This window comes from Acomys minous, assembly GCF_964271855.1.
Source record: "Acomys minous genome assembly, chromosome: 7".
NCBI classification, from domain to species: domain Eukaryota; kingdom Metazoa; phylum Chordata; class Mammalia; order Rodentia; family Muridae; genus Acomys; species Acomys minous.
In genome coordinates this window covers 115313884-115331897 of record NC_140488.1, presented here as the reverse complement: position 1 = coordinate 115331897, position 18014 = coordinate 115313884, and the positions used below count along the sequence as shown (strand labels likewise).

At 38.7% G+C, this 18014-nt stretch overlaps 1 protein-coding gene across 3 annotated transcripts in view; it reads left to right on the top strand.

Moving 5' to 3' along the window:
• Positions 1 to 18014, top strand: part of EFHC2 (EF-hand domain containing 2) — a 269672-nt gene that overhangs the window by 164788 nt on the left and 86870 nt on the right. For all 3 annotated transcript variants that reach the window (XM_084788869.1, XM_084788870.1, XM_084788871.1), the window contains 3 exons: positions 1377 to 1527; positions 12184 to 12407; positions 15457 to 15708. In XM_084788869.1, the coding sequence (XP_084644995.1) occupies positions 1377 to 1527; positions 12184 to 12407; positions 15457 to 15708 (627 nt within the window). The remainder of the gene's footprint in view (positions 1 to 1376; positions 1528 to 12183; positions 12408 to 15456; positions 15709 to 18014) is intronic.

Here is an 18014-nt window from a genome sequence, read left to right as displayed (position 1 = left end):
GTGTGTGTGTGTATAGTGTATTTGTCAGGCCCCAAAGGAAATGTGTGTGTGTGTGTGTGTGTGTGTGTGTGTGTGTGTGTGTGTGTGTGTTTGTGTGTGTATATATATATATAATGTATTTGTCAGGCACCAAAGAAACTGAGGACAAATAGCTGATTGTGGTGCCTAATAGCATACAATGTGCATGCTGGCCTAAGGCTCTCTCAACTTGGCAAGCACCTGTTAGAAAGTCCTGGCTCTGGCTCTTCCCAGTCTAACCTCTTCAAGCTCTGAGCTTGGCTTCCCTTCCCCCACCTTTTGATTCCTATATAACCCTGCCATTTCAGCCACATGCTCTCTTTGCTCTCTTGTTTCCCTTGGCCCCTTCTCCTTTGTCTTCTCTTCCTCACTTGCTCTCCTCCTTTCTTTCTCCTCATGGCCTGCTTCAGTCTACTGGCCATATTCAGTGTACTGATTTCTCTCCATGCTCTGGGCTCTCCAAGATGCCTCAGGCTGTTCTCTCTCTCTCTCTCTCTCTCTCTCTCTCTCTCTCTCTCTCTCTCTCTCTCTCTCTCTCTCTCTCTCTCTCTCTCTCTCTTATCTACAGTAAAAAATTCTCCTGAAAGCATACCTTGGAGTGGTTATGTCCTCAATTTTGTTCAATCTTTCACTGTCTCTGATTTTTAACAACCACTTTACAATCCACTCCATTCCCAAACCCTATTGCCAAGTTCGGAGCTAGATTATTTAGCTTCCTGGAGAAAGAGTAGGTGGAATACCCATGATTTTACAAGGCTTTCAGATCTGCCTTTTTTTTATGTTAAGGCAAGCAATCAGTAAGACTAAGAGTCAGGATAATTTTATCGCATAACCAAGGTAGCTTTATGCTGTTTTTGTTTTGTTTTGTTTCTCAAGACAGGGTTTCTCTGTGTAGTCTTGGCTGTCCTAGACTTACTCTGTAGACCAGGCTGGCCTCGAACTCTCAGAGATCCACTTGCCTCTGCCTCCCAAGTGCTGGGATTAAAGTTGTGTGCTACCATGCCCGGCTTGCTTCATGCTATTTTTAATGGGAAAAATAAACAAAGTTTTGTTCATAATGAATTAAAAAGTATTTCTTGCTTCTGGCATACATTTTGAATCCTATTTTGAAATCCCAAAGATAGGTAAAAGTTCACTTTATTGTAGAGATGAAAGATGGGCTTATTATTTTAATATAGTTTTTTTATTGCTGTTGTAATCAGAGGGTGGTTATGTTAACATACTATTACCTAGATTGTATATCTGTTCTCTTTAGTAATATATAAAATGTCATAGGAAAAATCAACTTTTCTCTTTAAAAAAGATTATTAATTTTAAGTTGCTCTTTTTTTCACCGTTTCTAATTATGATCCCAACAGGTATTATCTTTTGATGCCTATATGGAAGATGAAGTGCCTGACAAAAGGCAAGAAAACTATAGAATAAGGTACTATAAAATCTATTTCTACCTTGAAGATGACACCATTCAAGTAAATGAACCAGAAGTGATAAATAGCGGACTACTTCAAGGTATCTATTTAAAACAGCAATGTGGTTCTTTTGTGTCTAACTCCTGCCTTTATATATTGTCTGTCTTTAGCATTTTGAACGGCCTCATGCTTATACTTAGACATCTCAGTTATGGGCAGTAATGAATGTAAACATGGCATTAGCCTGTAGTTTGGGATAGTGACTTACCATATTTTTGCCACTCAACATGGGCCATTTCTCTCCTCCCTCTGCAGTATGCGATATTACTATATCTAGTATAGCAAACTCTCCTTAGTCTGTGACCATGTTCTCAAAGATTTTGGTTTCTTTGGCATCACTGTATCATCTTACAACATCATCCAGGATGCTATTGCTTCTTCTTTCTTGGCCTGCCATGTGTGTCATCCTGGATCCCTTCATCTACTGCTAACACTATGGCAATTATCATGACCTTGATGTTTAACTGTGGAAGTTAGCTATAGTATTTCTGTTACCAGTTTCTAATAAAACCATCTTAAAGGTGGTCATATCTGATTGCTTATTGTTCCAGGTCAGCATTGGCGCGGGGGTGGGGTGGGGTGCGGGGCAGCAGGGAGCATAGTGAGGCAGCTGACATTATGATGACCAGCAGGCTGATTAGAATAGTAGCAGGGGCTAGGGCAAAGAACAACAGCCAATGATATGCTAAAGACTTACTTCCTCTAATTAGACCCTACTGGGTACAGTTCTACATCCTCCAAAGTGATCCCTTCAAGTTTTGAATCCATTAAAGAGAGAATTCCTTCAGTTATCCTATTTATTAGGTCATCACCTTTCTAATCTAACCATTCTGGAAATGCCCTCACAGGTAAAACCATAATATGTGTTTCTAGTTTCCTGACATTTCTGAGTCCAATGAAATCAACAAGATTAACCACCAGAGCAGCTCAACAGAGCCCCATTCCTTCACTGGGTGTGTCTGTGGTCTTTACCTGTGTTCCACTTCTGCTGTAGATGAGAGTTAACTTTGTGGCCACAGAGAAGCTTATACTAGAGGTCAAAGGAGGTGACATAATTTTTTTGTGTGTGCGTAGTTCCTCCCTCTGGAATGAGACTGAATTTTGGATGTTGTCAAGGGATAGCAATCATTATTGTGACAGGACTGACAATTTGTCATGTGAAAGCATAGCAGGTACAAAAGACGTTTATAATAGGAAGACGCAAGTGTCTTTGATAGCAAAGTCTATGATTGATTTCCAGGCTGTTTTTTTACTAACAGCACATGAGGAATATAGGAGAGTTGATTGTTTCTTTGGTCTTGGTGGAAATCGCTTCCCAGGGTCTCTGATTCTTTGAAGAACCATGATTTTTTACTACAACATTGTATGTCTCTCTCTGACTATAATATGTACCACTTTTTCATTCCCTATGTCCTCATACTTACCCTACCATCCTCTTTTTGATTCTCAGCAAAACATATGTCTATGTCTTTTTGTTCTCTTTGCTGTTATTCAAACTTATGCTAGTTTCATTGTTTGATTTTAGGAATGTGACATCTGCCTGTCTTGGACTTATTGTCTACAATTTCCATTCCACTCATTATCTATTCTTTTTTTATTTTTAGATTTATTTATTTATTATTATGTATACAGTCTTCTGCCTGCATGTACATCTGCAGGCCAAAAGAGGGCATCAGATCACATTATAGATGGTTGTGAGCCACAATATGTGATTGCCAGGAATTGAACTCAGGACCTCTGGACGTGCAGTCAGTGCTCTTAATTTCTGAGCCATCTCTCCAGGCCCTCATTATCTGTACTTTATGTAGCAGCTTAAATAGATAGTACTTTGCAATAGTGTTTTTTTCCAGGATACATGCAGACAGACTCTCCCATAGACTACCAAAGAGGAGGCTCATGGGCCAAATTAAAATGCATGAATCACAAAATACATGAAAAGACTTTAAAATGCTTAGTGAGAGCTAGGAATGTAGCTTTGTTAGAAAGCCCTTGTCCACACAACAAAAAGTGCAGGCTTCCATCTCCCACACTACAAAATCAAACCAACTAATTAAACATTGAAAAAATGCAGTGAGTAGCAGGAGGAAAGAGGCACTTTGGACTAAGTTTAAATGGGGAAAAAGTACACTCTCCCTGAGTCCTGGGCTAGACATTAATTCCCCCCACTTTGTAAACCTTGATAGCAAGTAGTATGGTTTAGAGACCAATATTGAGGGTTAAACAAGGAAAATCACAGGCAGGAGGAACTTTGGGACAAAGGTCCATACTTCCTCAGATAGATCAATACAGGGATGAGTATGCGTGGCCACAGCTGTAGCTCTCCAGTAGTCCTACTGAATAGTAATAGGTTTTGTTTGTGTTTCTTGGGCAGAGTGCACTTGGGACCAGAATGGATGTCACCAATGAATGAGTGGCCGAATTATAGTCTCATGAATATTGAGTGCTCATGAATATTTAATGACTTATATATTTAGTGTACATGAATATTTAGAGCTCAGGTGCCTCATATATATTTAATATTTACTGAAAGTTGTGTTTTAGTCCTCCTTCCTTTCTATATTTAATACATGTATTTCATACTTATAATACTTTTTTATTGGTATGTCTTAATGATTTCTGTCCATGTTGAATAAAATTTGTGCTTACTGACTACTTATTTAGGGCTAACATCTCCATAGTGATTTATCATGATGAATTTAAAGAAGAAATTGGGGTGAATTTAAGGGCTTCTGAAAAAAAACCAAGGAATTTTTTTTCTGATAGTGTAGCTTTATTGTGTCTGGTATACGGGATAATGAATATGGGGCCTGTTAACACTGCCAAGAAGTATTTATTGAACACTTATTTTTAAAAAGTCCAAGAATGGAGGATTAGACAAGATGAAGTTTGTTCCTGTGGTGTATTGAGAAGCATGGCACCTTCAAAGGAATTTTGAGACATCTGTATGATGATACTCACTAGGCAGTTGGAGTCTTGTAGGGGAAACTAAAATTAAGACTAGAAACCTAGAGTGGGAATCAGGCACCCAGATTATAACCAGACCAGCCTGTTTCTTTCTCTCTTTTTTTTTTTTTTTGAGGGTAAGCAGCTCCATTACTCTACATCTTAGCTCTTACTTTATCTATATTTGGCCAGTATCAATAATTGTGTGCTCAATCCTTTAATAAATATGAAGATTAGTTGGCTCTGTTGGTCTTCTTATGGAGTTCTTGTCTCCTGTGGGTCCTTCTATCCTTCCCTCAACTTTCCCACAAGGCTCCCTATGCTTCACCCAATGCTTGGCTGTGAGTTTCAGCATCTGTTTCGCTCCACTGCTGCATGGAGCCTCTCAGAGGACAGCTATGCTAGGGTCCTGTCTGCGATCAAAGCAGTGTCCTTAATAGTGTCAGGGATTGGCTCTGTCCCACAGGGTGAATCTCAGGTTGGACCAGGCATTGGTTGTTGCGGAGACTGAAGCACCAACCAAGGGCCTAGGCCTCCTATACAGATAAAGCCCATGGACAGCTCAGTTTTCATGTGGGTCCCCTAGAAAGTGGAGCAGGGGCAGTCTCTGACACAGACTCTGTTGCCTGCTTTTTGATTATTTGCCCCTGGTGGGGCTGCCTCACCAGGCCACAGGGGAAGAGGATGTACTCATCCTGATTCAACTTGATGTGCTAGGGTGGCTTGGTGGTGGGGGCTCCTCTTTTCTGAGGAGTAGGGGAGGGGAGAAAGGAGACTAGGGAGGGAGGGTGGGATTAGAGGAGAGGAGGGGGGGCTACGATCAGGATGTAAAGTGAATAAATAAAATTTAAAAAGAATTATGAGGATACCTTAACATTAAAAAAAAAAAAGGTTTTCACAGACATTAAGGCTAAAAATGTGACTTTTTTGTGAAAAGACAAGAATAGATATTCAGTGTACGTGAGCTCAGAACAGTGTATTTTATTTTATTTTTTTATTTATTCAGATTATATCTCAATTGTTATCCCATTGCTTATATCCTCCCATTCCTCCCTCCCTCTTACTTTCACCTTATTTCCCACCCCTAGGTCTGTGACGGAAGGGGACCTCCTCCCCCACCATATAGTCACAGCCTATCAGGTCTCATCTTGGTAGCCTTCCTATTCTTCCTCTGAGTACTACCAGTCCTCTGCACCACGGGGAAGTGGTCAAATATGGGGCACCAGAGTTCATGTCAGAGTCAGTCCCTTCCTGAATTTCTTGTCAAGGCATACCTTTCTTTAGGATATAATATAGATGTGTATATATATGTGTGTGTGTGTCTGTATATATATGTGTGTGTATATATATGTGTATATATATATATATATATATATATATATATATATATGAGATTTGTTGCCTTTGTGCTGGAATGTAGCTAAAACAAATTTACCAGGAATGTCAGGTAAACCTAGAAGCTTAACAGCCCTACTCATCTAACAGAATAATTGTCAGTCCAATGCTGTCATGTCCAAACTAATCTGTGTTTAAAGAAAAAGATAATTATTAGAAACATGGCATGATTTCTGGCATGGTCCAGACCAATCAGTCTTAGATAGGGAGTCATAAGTTTTGATACTGCTGACCTGGAGTCAAGAGCTGCCTTTTTATTTATCTTCTTTTCTTTTATCATAAATCACCAAGTATTACATGTTTTTACAGGGAAATTGCCATTAGCAGTTTTAAGAATATATTTGCCCAAGGATAATTATGATGGAGATTGTTGTTGTTGCTATTTTTCAAAGTATTGTAGATAATAAACTGCTGTGAGATTTTCAAAGGGCCATCACACAATTAAGAAATATTATTGTGTATTTTCAGCAAAGAATTAAGACCAACTATTTCAACTTCATGAAAAGAATTACCCAAGATTTTTTTGTTAATCCATGAAAGTAACTTATTTATCGGAAATATTTCACAATTTGAATAGATGTTGTTTTTATGTTTTCAATAAGGAAATTCTTAAGAAATTAAAGCATTGTAGACCATAAACCTCAACTGATCAACCTAATAAAATGAGTAAAAAATATGGAGGTTTAAAAAAATAAAAAGAACTGGCTTTTACATGGTTAATATAAACTTGGCTAAGAATAATGATCTATATAGAGGGGGGCAGCAATAGGGTTGCCAGATAAATATGAACTGAGCAGTTAAGTTTGAGGTGCATGTAAAGAATGACAGTTTTAATATAGTCATATCCTAAATACTGTATGTGATATACTTACAGTAAAATATTATTCATTATTTTTCTGCAATTTAGATTTAATTGGGTATTCTATATTTCATTTTTGCTAAATATGATACCCTAGAAGGGTAAACAGTGGGGCAGAAATTATAAATCAATGGAACAACATAGAATTTAAAAGTAAAAAGGGCTGAGGAGATGGCATAGGCAGTAAAAATGCTTACCCCACAAGCACAAAGATCTGAGTAAGGAGTCCTCATCACTTATGTAATAAGCCAGGCATGGTAGTGCACATTTGTAACCCCAGCATGGGGAAGGTAGAAACAAGATCACTGGACCTTGTTCCTAGTTATTCTTTTTTTTTTCTTTCAATGAGACAGGGTCTTTCTGTGTAGCCTTGGATGTCCTGTATTTCTCTTTGTAGACCTCAAACTCACAGAGACCCACCTGCCTCTGCCTCCCCAAGTGCTGGGATTACAGGCTTGTACCACTGTGCCTGGCTAGCCATTCTTACCAATTTAGTGAGTCCGAAGTTCAGTGAGTGATACTCTCTTTTTAAAAAGGTGGAAAACAATAGAAAAGGATACCTAATGTTGACCTCTGCCCTGTACACACACACACAAACACACACACACACACACACACACCACAGACACACAAAAACATACACTAGCATGCACACAAAGGTATGTCTACATGCATACAGCATACACACAAATAAAACAAATTTAAAAAGAGATTGAAGAGCAGAAGTGAGTAAAGATGTGTTTCTACTATTTAATAAGATATTGTAGAAGCAATGAGAAATGAAGGAAGGGAGGGAGAAAGAGGACTGAGAAGTGGTATATAATACTTGTTACACAATGCAGGTATCATCAGTGCTACAAGATGCTTGAGGGATCAGAAGTGGGAAAGCCAGGAGCCACTTAGGAACTTAGAATCTGAGTGGTGCCTCAAAAGCCTTGCCAGTTAAAGGTGGAAGAGAAAGAAAGCACAGCCTAGCTAGGTGTGGTGGCGCATGCCTTTAATCCCAGCACTTGGCAGAGGCAGGCAGATCACTGTGAGTTTGAGGCCAGCCTGGTCTACAAAGAGAGTCCAGGATAGCCAAGGCTACACAGAGAAACCCTGTCTCAGAAGAAAGAAAAAGGAAAGAAAGAACGAAAAAGAAAGAAAGAAAGAAAAGCACAGCCTAAAGGGATAACTTGGAAGAAAGTAGTGGGATCACAAGTTGGGAGGTATTTGGGAGTAGATCATAGAATGTGTTATGAAAACCAGGCACAAAGGTAATGATGCAAGAGGATGTTTCAGAATTTACCAGGCTATATTTTTGTACTGATGGAGTGGTTAATGGGGACCTGCATATGGTTATTATTTCCCATTCTGTTCAAAGATCTGGGTTGTTTAACATTCAATTCATTTGTTGCTAGGTATGTGTCATGTTATGAGTATATAAAAAAGTTATTCTTGTAAAACTTATACTGCAAAGGTGACTTTTTAGAAAAATAACAGTAAAACTGGAATAGTCACTTTAGTGGATGAACCAAGTGAGCACAAGAGACGGGAACAATGCTCTCTCATATCTGATCACTAGATATAAATTTAGTAGGCACAACAATAAGGGCAATTCCATTTTATATTCATTCACTTAAATATTATCTTGTTCACCCTAGATATGCAGTGTCACTGAAATAAAGTAGATGTACGTACAACAGTGATTGAAATAAATGTTGGACTTTTAATTCTGAAAGGTGAATTCTACAAAGCTGAATTTAGTGTTCTGAGCAAAATCTAAGGCAGGTCTGAATGACATGGAAGCCTGTGACACATAAATGGATACATGGCCACTTTGATCTCCACAGCAGGGAACTGTTAGAAAGTTAAAGCTTGAGTGTAGTCAGGTAACAGGGCTTAAAGGAAGAGAGATGAGGATAAACTGGAAGGCATGTGCTTGATGCTTGGATGTGTGTTCCAGCAAGCTGTTTGAGAAGATAAACACTGAAAAAGTTAAAGGACTAACATGGTGCTTTTATCTTTTTAGTGTGTGTGTGTGTGTGTGTGTGTGTGTGTGTGTAACATTTTTATTTGTTTACCTTAATGACTTCAACTGCTTTTCAGTATTTGCCAAAGATATGGCATCCTGCCCATTTCTTTGGTATTCTACAACAAACTCCTACTGGGAGAGTTCTTGACATTTTATCATGGAAAACTATAAACACACAAATCCCAATAAATGGATGTTCTAATCCCCTAGAGAACACAGATTGCAGGAATATATGACTAAAAGCTCTCATGTGCACCCATACATTTCAAATGGTCCACACAAGGTTTTGGATTCATGCTGTATTATGATGCTGGATTTTTCTTGTTATTAAAATTTGCTTGCTTATTAATAGACCCACGTTCTTTTTCCAGCTCATAGGTAGTCAAAACTGTTTTCTGGTACTATTTTCCTGGTATTTTCAAAAGCATCTAATGGGAGCTGAGATCAGGGGGCTGTGAGGAGGTCTAAAATGCAGGCTCTGGATGGGTGGAAATGCTGCAATGCAGGGATTGGTGCAGTAGGCAGGTAGCTGGTTCTGGAAATAATCCTTAAATGGGGGACAGGCTGTTTGGAAAGTTCAGCTCCACGATCAACTTCTGTCCTTTTTCTTGTAGCTGGCATCTCTCTAGCCCATTTCTATTCACTTTTGCCCATGGATCCTCCTCCTTTTAAGTACAGTGAGATATAACTCAGTGGAAAATAATGGTGTTTTGTTAGTGTGAAATCTAAAGTTCAAAGTGCTGTTCTCTCATTCTTATATAGAGCATTGATCTAGACACTTAAGCATTCTTAGTTTTAGTTTCTCATCTATGTAATGAACACTGATAATTCATGTACTGTCTATCTCCAGTATTATTGATGATTAGATAAATCGATGAAAGTCTAGTCTAGGACTATGATGGTGATTGTGGTTATTGTTATTGTTGTGCTTATTATCATTATTTAAATACACTGTGGTCTACTCCTACAGATCTTGAAAGTGATAATATTCCTATTCAGATTCTTAAGCTGAAGTACAAATTGCAAGTATATCTATCACTTACTTTTTTATTGCTGAGACAAAACACCATTGCCAAGGCAGCTTACAGGAGAAAGGCTTATTGGAGCTTGTGGTTTCAGAGGTTGGAGTTCATGATGGTGGAGTGAGGGCATGGTAGCAGAAAAGAAGCTGAAGGCTCATTCCTTGAGCAGCAAGCACAAAGCAGAACTAAATCAAAGCCTGCCCTCAGTGACATACTTCCTCCAACAAAGCCATTCTTCCTATCAACTTAAGACCAAGTATTCAAAGTCCCAAAACTATGGGGAGGGGGGCATTTAAATTCAAATCATTACAGTATAGATGCAGTTTTTGCACATATATATACAGTGTGTGTGCATGTGCTTGTACATGTGCGTGTGTGTCTGTGTGTCGTGTGTGTGTGTGTGTGTGTGTGTGTGCGCGCGCGCACACACACACATATGCAGTGTGCTTATGGAGACTCAAAGTCCATGTTGGTGTCTTCCTTGATCTCTCTCTCTACTTTATTTATTGAGGCAGGCACTCTCACTGACCCTGAAGCTCACAGATTCTGTCTACTCTAGCTAGGCAGCTTGCCCTGGGTATCCTCTGTGTCTATTTCCTGAGTAGTGGGATTATAGGCAGTTGTCACTCCTGCCGGGCATTTATGTGGGTTCTGCAGATCCAGGCAAGTGCTTCATCCACTGAGCCATTTCCCTAGTTCCATGGATGAAAGTTTTGAAGAAGTTCCAGATTGTTGAGTATTTAATAACCTGCCACAATGCAAGTTCTTTTAAAGAAACATAATAGTTCCTGGAAATATCTGAAATGCCCATCCTTTTATAGATTTTAAGTATGCAATTTGTTCTAAATGTCTAATCTTGAATGATTAAATAATTTGCATACTGTTTTCAATGGCATGAATTAAAGGCTAATTGAAATATAATTCTTTGCAGTAAAATTATATCATCTTTTATGTAGTACATTTAAAAATAGTCTATGCTAGTTCTAATTTTATAGTTTTATTATTTTAATTTAATGTACCAAGTAATTAAAATTGCTATGAAGAAAAGAAGATGAAAATGATTTTCCTTAATTTCTCCTCAACAAACTGAAAAGATAAGTAGAGTAATGGAACAGTGCCCAACACAGTTCCTGGCACATAAAGATTATTCATTAACTGTTCTTATAATAAACAAGAATGAATAAGTTTCAAGTATTTGTAGACTTTGAGAAAAAGGTAGTATTCTTAATACTATATACAATACAAAGAAGGTAAGTTGGCATCTTTATATTTAAATGTTTCTATAGTGAGGTCATACAAGCCATGTGTTACTGGATTATTAGCAACTTGGAGTATTTTGGTTCTTTTTCCCTTTGCTCTGAGGGTCGGTTCTCAGGCTTAAGTCAGTTATACGTGCTGAGAGACAACTCTGCTTGAATAGCTTCTATTTCAGTATATCTTGACATACTGACTGCTCTTTGCTCGGAGCTCTCTCTTTAAGGCTCTGTATATACACAGACAGCTCTGGAAAGAGGAAAATGACCTTGCTTTCTAGTGCAGGTTGGCTTATAGCCTTGGAAGATAGAGGCACTCCTTCCCTGCAGCACAAAGACATGTTTATTGTTTAGTCTAGTGAGACTGCTAAGTGCTCACAGAAGGCTCAAGTCCCCTAAAGTCAGGGTTCCTCTCTTGTGCCACTTGTGTTTCATTTTGCCTCTTGGGAATTGGGGCGCAGGCAACTGGCTCAAAAAGGGATGATCCTTTTTGCTACTGTTCACCTCTACTGAATAGTGAACTATCCCTTTGTTTCTACCAAGAGAATGAACACCATAGGGTTGGATATGGAAGATATGATGAGAGTATGACTAAAACTATTAAGTCTCTAGAACCCTCATTTGATGGGGGTGGTTGGGTGGAGATAGGCAGAGGTAGTGGAGGAAGAAGGAAGAATTTGTTTCTAGATGAAAAACTATTCTATGACATTTCCAAGCAGCCTAAAGTCGCTCCTGCTTATTGAAGCTGTAAATCATAGTACTGGCACATATAAACTAAAGCTTATTAGCTTATTTATTTGTTGGCTTTTTGAGCCAAGCATATGCCTTTTTATAAGCACTTTACTTTTGGGCCTTAATGCCTTGTTCAGTTGAATGCATTGTGTTCTATTTCCTAACTGAAAGCAAGCATTTTTGCTCCACTGTGCTAACACTACTCCTCTTTTATATCCATTCCTTTCCTCTAGTCTTTATGGTTTATAAAATTACTTCCCTAACAACACTAAGGAAATTCAAATAGCATATCAGGCTGATCAGAGAACTCTGGACCTAAGAATCATGGTTTGCTTTCACTCAAGTTTGAACGTATAATGTTGCCTCCTTGCCTACTACCCTGCCACAGGGAAGCATGCAGAGAGGGTTGTTGCTGAGTTACACTGTAACTTCTTGCTAACTGCATGTTTACACAACTCTATTTTATTTATTCCCCCAGGGACTTATATCAGGCGTCATCGGATTTCTCTCCCACCTCCCAATGATGATCAGTTTTATACTATATATCACTTCAATATCAACACAGATGTTGTCTTCTATGGACGTACGTTCAAGATTTATGATTGTGATCCATTCACCAAAAACTTTTTGAGGAAAATTGGAATCATAGTGCATCCTCCAAAACAGCGTCCAGTAGATCCCTACATGAAGATGCGGAGAGAGGTAAGAGCTGATACATCTGTGACTTCCTGCCTTCAGAAAATTGGGGAAGAATGCTGACACTCTTGCTGTAGACAGAAGAGCTTTTGAAGCCATGCTTGTAAGAGCTATCTTCTTCTATGGATAGATGGGAAGACAGAATGGTGGCCACAGAACAGGAATGATCCCCTCGTTCCCCTCCTCGCTGCCTTGCTCCCTTCACCCTTACCATTCAGCCTGTTTTTGGGAGCGTCCCTTCCATCTGTAGAGTATTTAATGAACTGCTTAGGTGAGGTAATGCCTAGGAGCCCATAATTAGTATTATGGTCGCTGGTTGTATGTGAGTTAAGCCCACATTTCTTCTGTTTGTATTTTTTTTTGTTGTTGTTTTTTATTGCCTATCTCTGGCTGGGAAAACTCTACAACTGTACAACTGATTAAATAAAATAAACCAAACCTTGATTTTCATTATTGCCAATTGTTTCCCCCCCTTTTTATGTTTTAAAAATTTATTCATTTATAGATTCTTGAGACAGGCTCTCACTAAAATAGTAGAGGCTAGTATTGAATTCATTGTGTAACTCAGGCTGGCCTTGAACTAACTGTCCTCCTGATTCTTAAATGTTGGGGTAGAGATATGTGCTACCACTCCTCACTATTTGTAGTTGTTGTTGACATATGACTACATATAGCCAAGTATACAGGCATTAAATGTTCTTTGGAATGAATCTTACCCTGCATCTAAGTTTCATTCCCCTTCCTCCCAGAATATCCCCTCATGGATTTTTCTAATCAGCCCTTCTTTCCATTCAAGGATAAGTACTATTCTCATTGCTGTCTTCATAAGTTAGTTTCATCTGATTTTTATTGTTTTCAAACCTTATAATTCATTCCTTTCAGAATGATAGCAGAATCTAAGATGAAATTTCCTTTGATTCTGTTTTTATTTTTCATTAAAAGCTATGTGTGGGATCATCCTGTACCTGCCTTTTAGCCTCAGCAAAATTATTCTGTGTGTTATAGGCATATAGTCCTCTGGTGAGGTATATGTATTATTAGTTCTGGAATAGCTAAGGTAAAATGACTTTGTATTGCTATAAAGGGAGACTTTCAGGTTTGGACTCATTTTTATGTCTTTAATATGCCCTGGATCATAAATACAAAATCCTTAGAAGCCCCAGAGAGAAACTGAAGGGAAAAGATCCATATAAGTTATTGCTTCTTGCATATGGCTATATGCATTCACTAACAGATATATGAAAGTGATTGTGAGTGATGATAAATTAATATGAATTTCATAGAATACTAGCAGATATTACAGATTTTTAAAGGAGAAAAAGCTTGTGGTAGGAATTAAAAATAAATACCAAGGAAAAGCAAATGTTTTAAATAACTCCTTTTCAGACAGTGAGAACTGTTTTAGCATTCCATTAGGGCAAAGAAAACTCATCAATAAATATAGGAATCTTTGGAAAATCAAGAGTTTAATATGAGGTTTTTATATTGGATTTTATGGATTTAGTTAAGTGTTTACTGCCTTGATATGTAAAGTTAAACTATTTTGTTTAAACTGAACAGGTTCTTAATGGTATATGATCAATAATGCCTTTCTTAACATTATACATTAAAAGCATTTTAGTTAATAAAATCAGAAGACCCATAATTTCACTTAAATATCAATGATAACACTTGAAAAGCCTCTAGAAAGCTTTTGTGTTTTCCTCTTGAGATAAGAGTGTGCCTAGACTGCCCTGGATAGACAGAAAATTTCAGGAATTTATAGAACAATTATATGATGCAATTTCAGATAAATTCTCCCAAGTGAATCTTTCCTTACATAAGGATATCATTTGCTTATATCAGATAGAATTGAAGCAGCTCTACTCCAAGATAGGACTGAGAGGTTACAATTTGCAGGAAAGATATACCAAGAAGACCGTGGAACCCAGTGTTCCTAGAGCAGAGCCTAGCCAAAAAGGGTTTCTGTGTGGATGGGGAGTTCTTCATTTGCTCTGTTTCTGTTTCTACTTGGCTTTCCATTTTGCAAAATTAAATCATAAATATATCTCTTCCTCTTATCTTTGCAATATATATATTGCATATATATTGCATACACACACACACACACACACACACACACACAAGTCCATACACATGAGAGATTTCTAGTGAAAAGACAATATTCAAATTAAATTATAATCATCTTGTAATTGGTCATACAGAGCTTAAACCAATGCAGGTCAGTGATTTGGGAAATGTGTACAACCAAAGTAACCAATGGGAAAAGATATAAAATATTTGGGGCTGGGGATGTAGCTCACTCGTAGAACATTTTGACAGCATGTGTAAGACACTGCGTTCAACCATCAGCATGGCAAACAAAGAAACAAAGAATGAAAGAAGAAAAAGAAAGGAAGGCAGAAAGGAAGGAAAGAGAAAGGAAAGGAAAAGAAAAGATGCAAACCATTTCCCATAACCTAAATACACTTTCTTGTTATGTCCCCTACACAGAAGCAATTATACTGTTCTGATTTCTGTCACCGTAGATTAGATTTGTCCATTCTTTTTCTGTTTGGTTTTTGCTTGTTTTTTGAGACAGGGTTTATCTGTGTAGCCTTGGCTGTCCTACACTCGCTTTGTAGACCAGGCTGGCCTTGAACTCACAGAGATACTCTTGCCTCTGCATCCTGAGTGCTAGAATTATAGGTGTGTACCACCACTCCTGGCAGGTTTGTTCATTCTTAATAAAGTTTTATGGCTTTGAAAAAAGTCAACTTCAAACATACCCCAGAAATATAGTTTAGTATGTTCAAATAATGTTTAACAAAATATGAAATCCTTCCTAATGTTTGCCTGTATTTTTAAGGTTAAAACTGACTGTGAACTTGTATATCAGTATTTGTGTATGTCTGGATCCTTATATCTGTTTGTCATAGTATTTACTTGAAATCTTTTTTAAAAGTATGACACAATAGTCTACAGAAAAAAACCCTTTATATTAATTGATTACTTGCCTCCAAGAAATGGCTACATATGAAGCCTGAAGTATTTCTGACATTTTCTCCATTTGCAGACATTAGAGTTTGTGGATCCCTTTCGTCCCTATCAGTCTTTGGACACCCTGAAGCGGTTCCTCCAGTTTGATGGGAAAGTTTTGCGTTTCTTCTGCCTGTGGGATGACTCATCCTCACTGTTTGGGGACCGTAGAGAATTTGTCCTGCATTACTTCCTGTGTGATGATACTATTGAAATCAGAGAATTACTTCCACTTAATTCAGGCCGGGATGCTATGTCAGCATTCCTCCGGAGGGGTAAGCTTCCGAAGGTAAGCAGCTCTGTGTACGTTTGTGGGCCAAGAGACTCAAGTCATTGTTTGGAATGTTGTATGATGGTGCTGTGATGACAGTTACCATATGCTACTTGGTTTAGTTAAGGTTTCTATCGCTGTGCTAAAACATCATAGCCAAAAGCAACCTGTAGGGGATGGGGCTTTATTTCAGTTTACAGTTTAATCACTGTCCATCACTGAGGGAAATCAGGGCAGGTATCTGGGGGCAGGAGCTGATGATGCACAGGTCATTAGGACTGCTGTTAACTCATTTGCTCTTCATGGCTTGCTCAACTTACTTTCTTAATAGCACCCAGGACCAATTGCCCAGGAGTTATGCTGTCCACAGTGAGCTGTGCCCTTCTGCATTAATCATCAATCAAGAAAAGCCCCACAGATTTGCCCATGGGCCATTTTGATGGAGTCATTTTCTCAATTGAGATTTCCTCTTCCCAGATGACCCTAATTTGTGCCAAGTTGACAGTACAGATAAACAAAACCACCCCACCTCAAAATCCCCCCAAACTAACCAGCACACATATGACAAGGAAAGGAAAGAAAGATATGTAAGGTCAGGAACCCATTGTTGTTGGTGGACTAACCACAATCAGCATTATGAAATATGGGACTCTCTTGAAGTTAGTTGACTAGCTTTGAGTGGGACACCACCATTTGGCTCCTGCAGCGTACTCTGTGGTATTGATCCAGGTCCGAATACACATACCTGCACACACATGTATACACACAGGTGTATACAAAGATACACAGAATTATATGGAAAGGAGCAAATTACAACTCTAAATATAGTGACTAGTAGCCAAATAGCCAGTAACCAGTGACAGAAATGACATTAATGTTGTCTTTACTATGAGAAAGATTTGTCAGACTTGTTTCCACAAATACTTGTGTGAATTTGAGAGCAAATGCAACTGGCATAGCAGGAATGATACAGAGATAGACCTGGATCAGAGTTGTGGCTTTTTTTTTTATAGCCATGTGACCATGGACGAGCCACTTAAACTCCTTGAGCAAGTATTTCCAAATGCAGTTAACAGAGCTCCCATAACTACAAGGGTTAAATGAGATGATATAGTAAGAGTCACTATCTGAGGACCCATTTATTAATACCTATCAGGTCATAGGTCTCTTCTGCATTTTATTTCTAATTTGGATAAAATATTTAAACTTCATTCTTACTGTTTCTGAAAAGGTTACCAGGAGCCCTCATTTCTTATGCAAACAACCTCTGGCCATCCAAGCCTTGCAGGAGGCCCTCCCAGATTTCTGTGCCTACTGCCAGAAGTCCTGCTGTGTTGCTTCAAGGCTGGGCGGAGGTAGCATTTGTCCCTGAGGGAGCTCTAGAATATGCACAGCAGGCTGCCAGGAGGTACCAGGGAAATCTGTTTTTAGAATGTCTTTGAAAAATAGGTTAAATATGAAATAATGATGCACCTGACATTTGCAGTGTGTCTTACCATCAGTAGCTTCATTTTATTCATTTATTCAACAGATATTTATTGAGTTCTGTGTGCCACCTCTTAGGCTATAATGAAAAAGAAAATGGTTTCTGTCCTACTTTGTGGAGGGTAGATTCTCTTTGGGGTGACATCGAGAAGGGATGGGTATACCCTAGACACTCAAAGCAAGGAGTATGTTGCTGGGGTAAGAGTTGCAGAAGCTGAAGTTCTGAGAGCAAGCCAGGCTGCCAGCTGTACTCCATTTCCTGAGCTTAGGACTAGACAGATTGCTAGACAGAACAAAGACAAGTGGCAAGGAGCCAGTCATTCTTCCTTGGGGATGTTTGCAGTTCAGGAAATTGAAAAGATGTGACTGCCTGCACAACAACTGGAGAAATATAGAAAGTGGCCTGAGCCCATGGTATATGTGTTGGTGAGGTTGGGAAAGGGAAGCAGATAATGACTTGAATGGTTCTCCATATGTCAGAGGTTTAATGGGGAACTAGGCAGATGGCTAGTTACAGGCTGGGTGTGGTGACATATGCCTATAAGCCCAGCAGGTGAAAGGTAGGAGGAGGAAGATCAGGAAGAAGATCCTAAGCTACATGCGTTCCAGGCCATCCTCTTCTATATGAGACCTTGTCTCAAACCCAAAAACAAAAGAGCAAAAAAGATGAAAACCCATGGGATGGAAGTGTTTGAGGGAAAAATGTGTATTTATCAGGGCTGTGAAGGACATGTGGCAACAGAACAAGAGGTGGATAGACTGAGGCTTCTTGCAGGTGTCAGAAAAGAGCCATGCAATGCATAGTTCTGGCCTGCATCCTAAGACTGCATTGTCTCTGT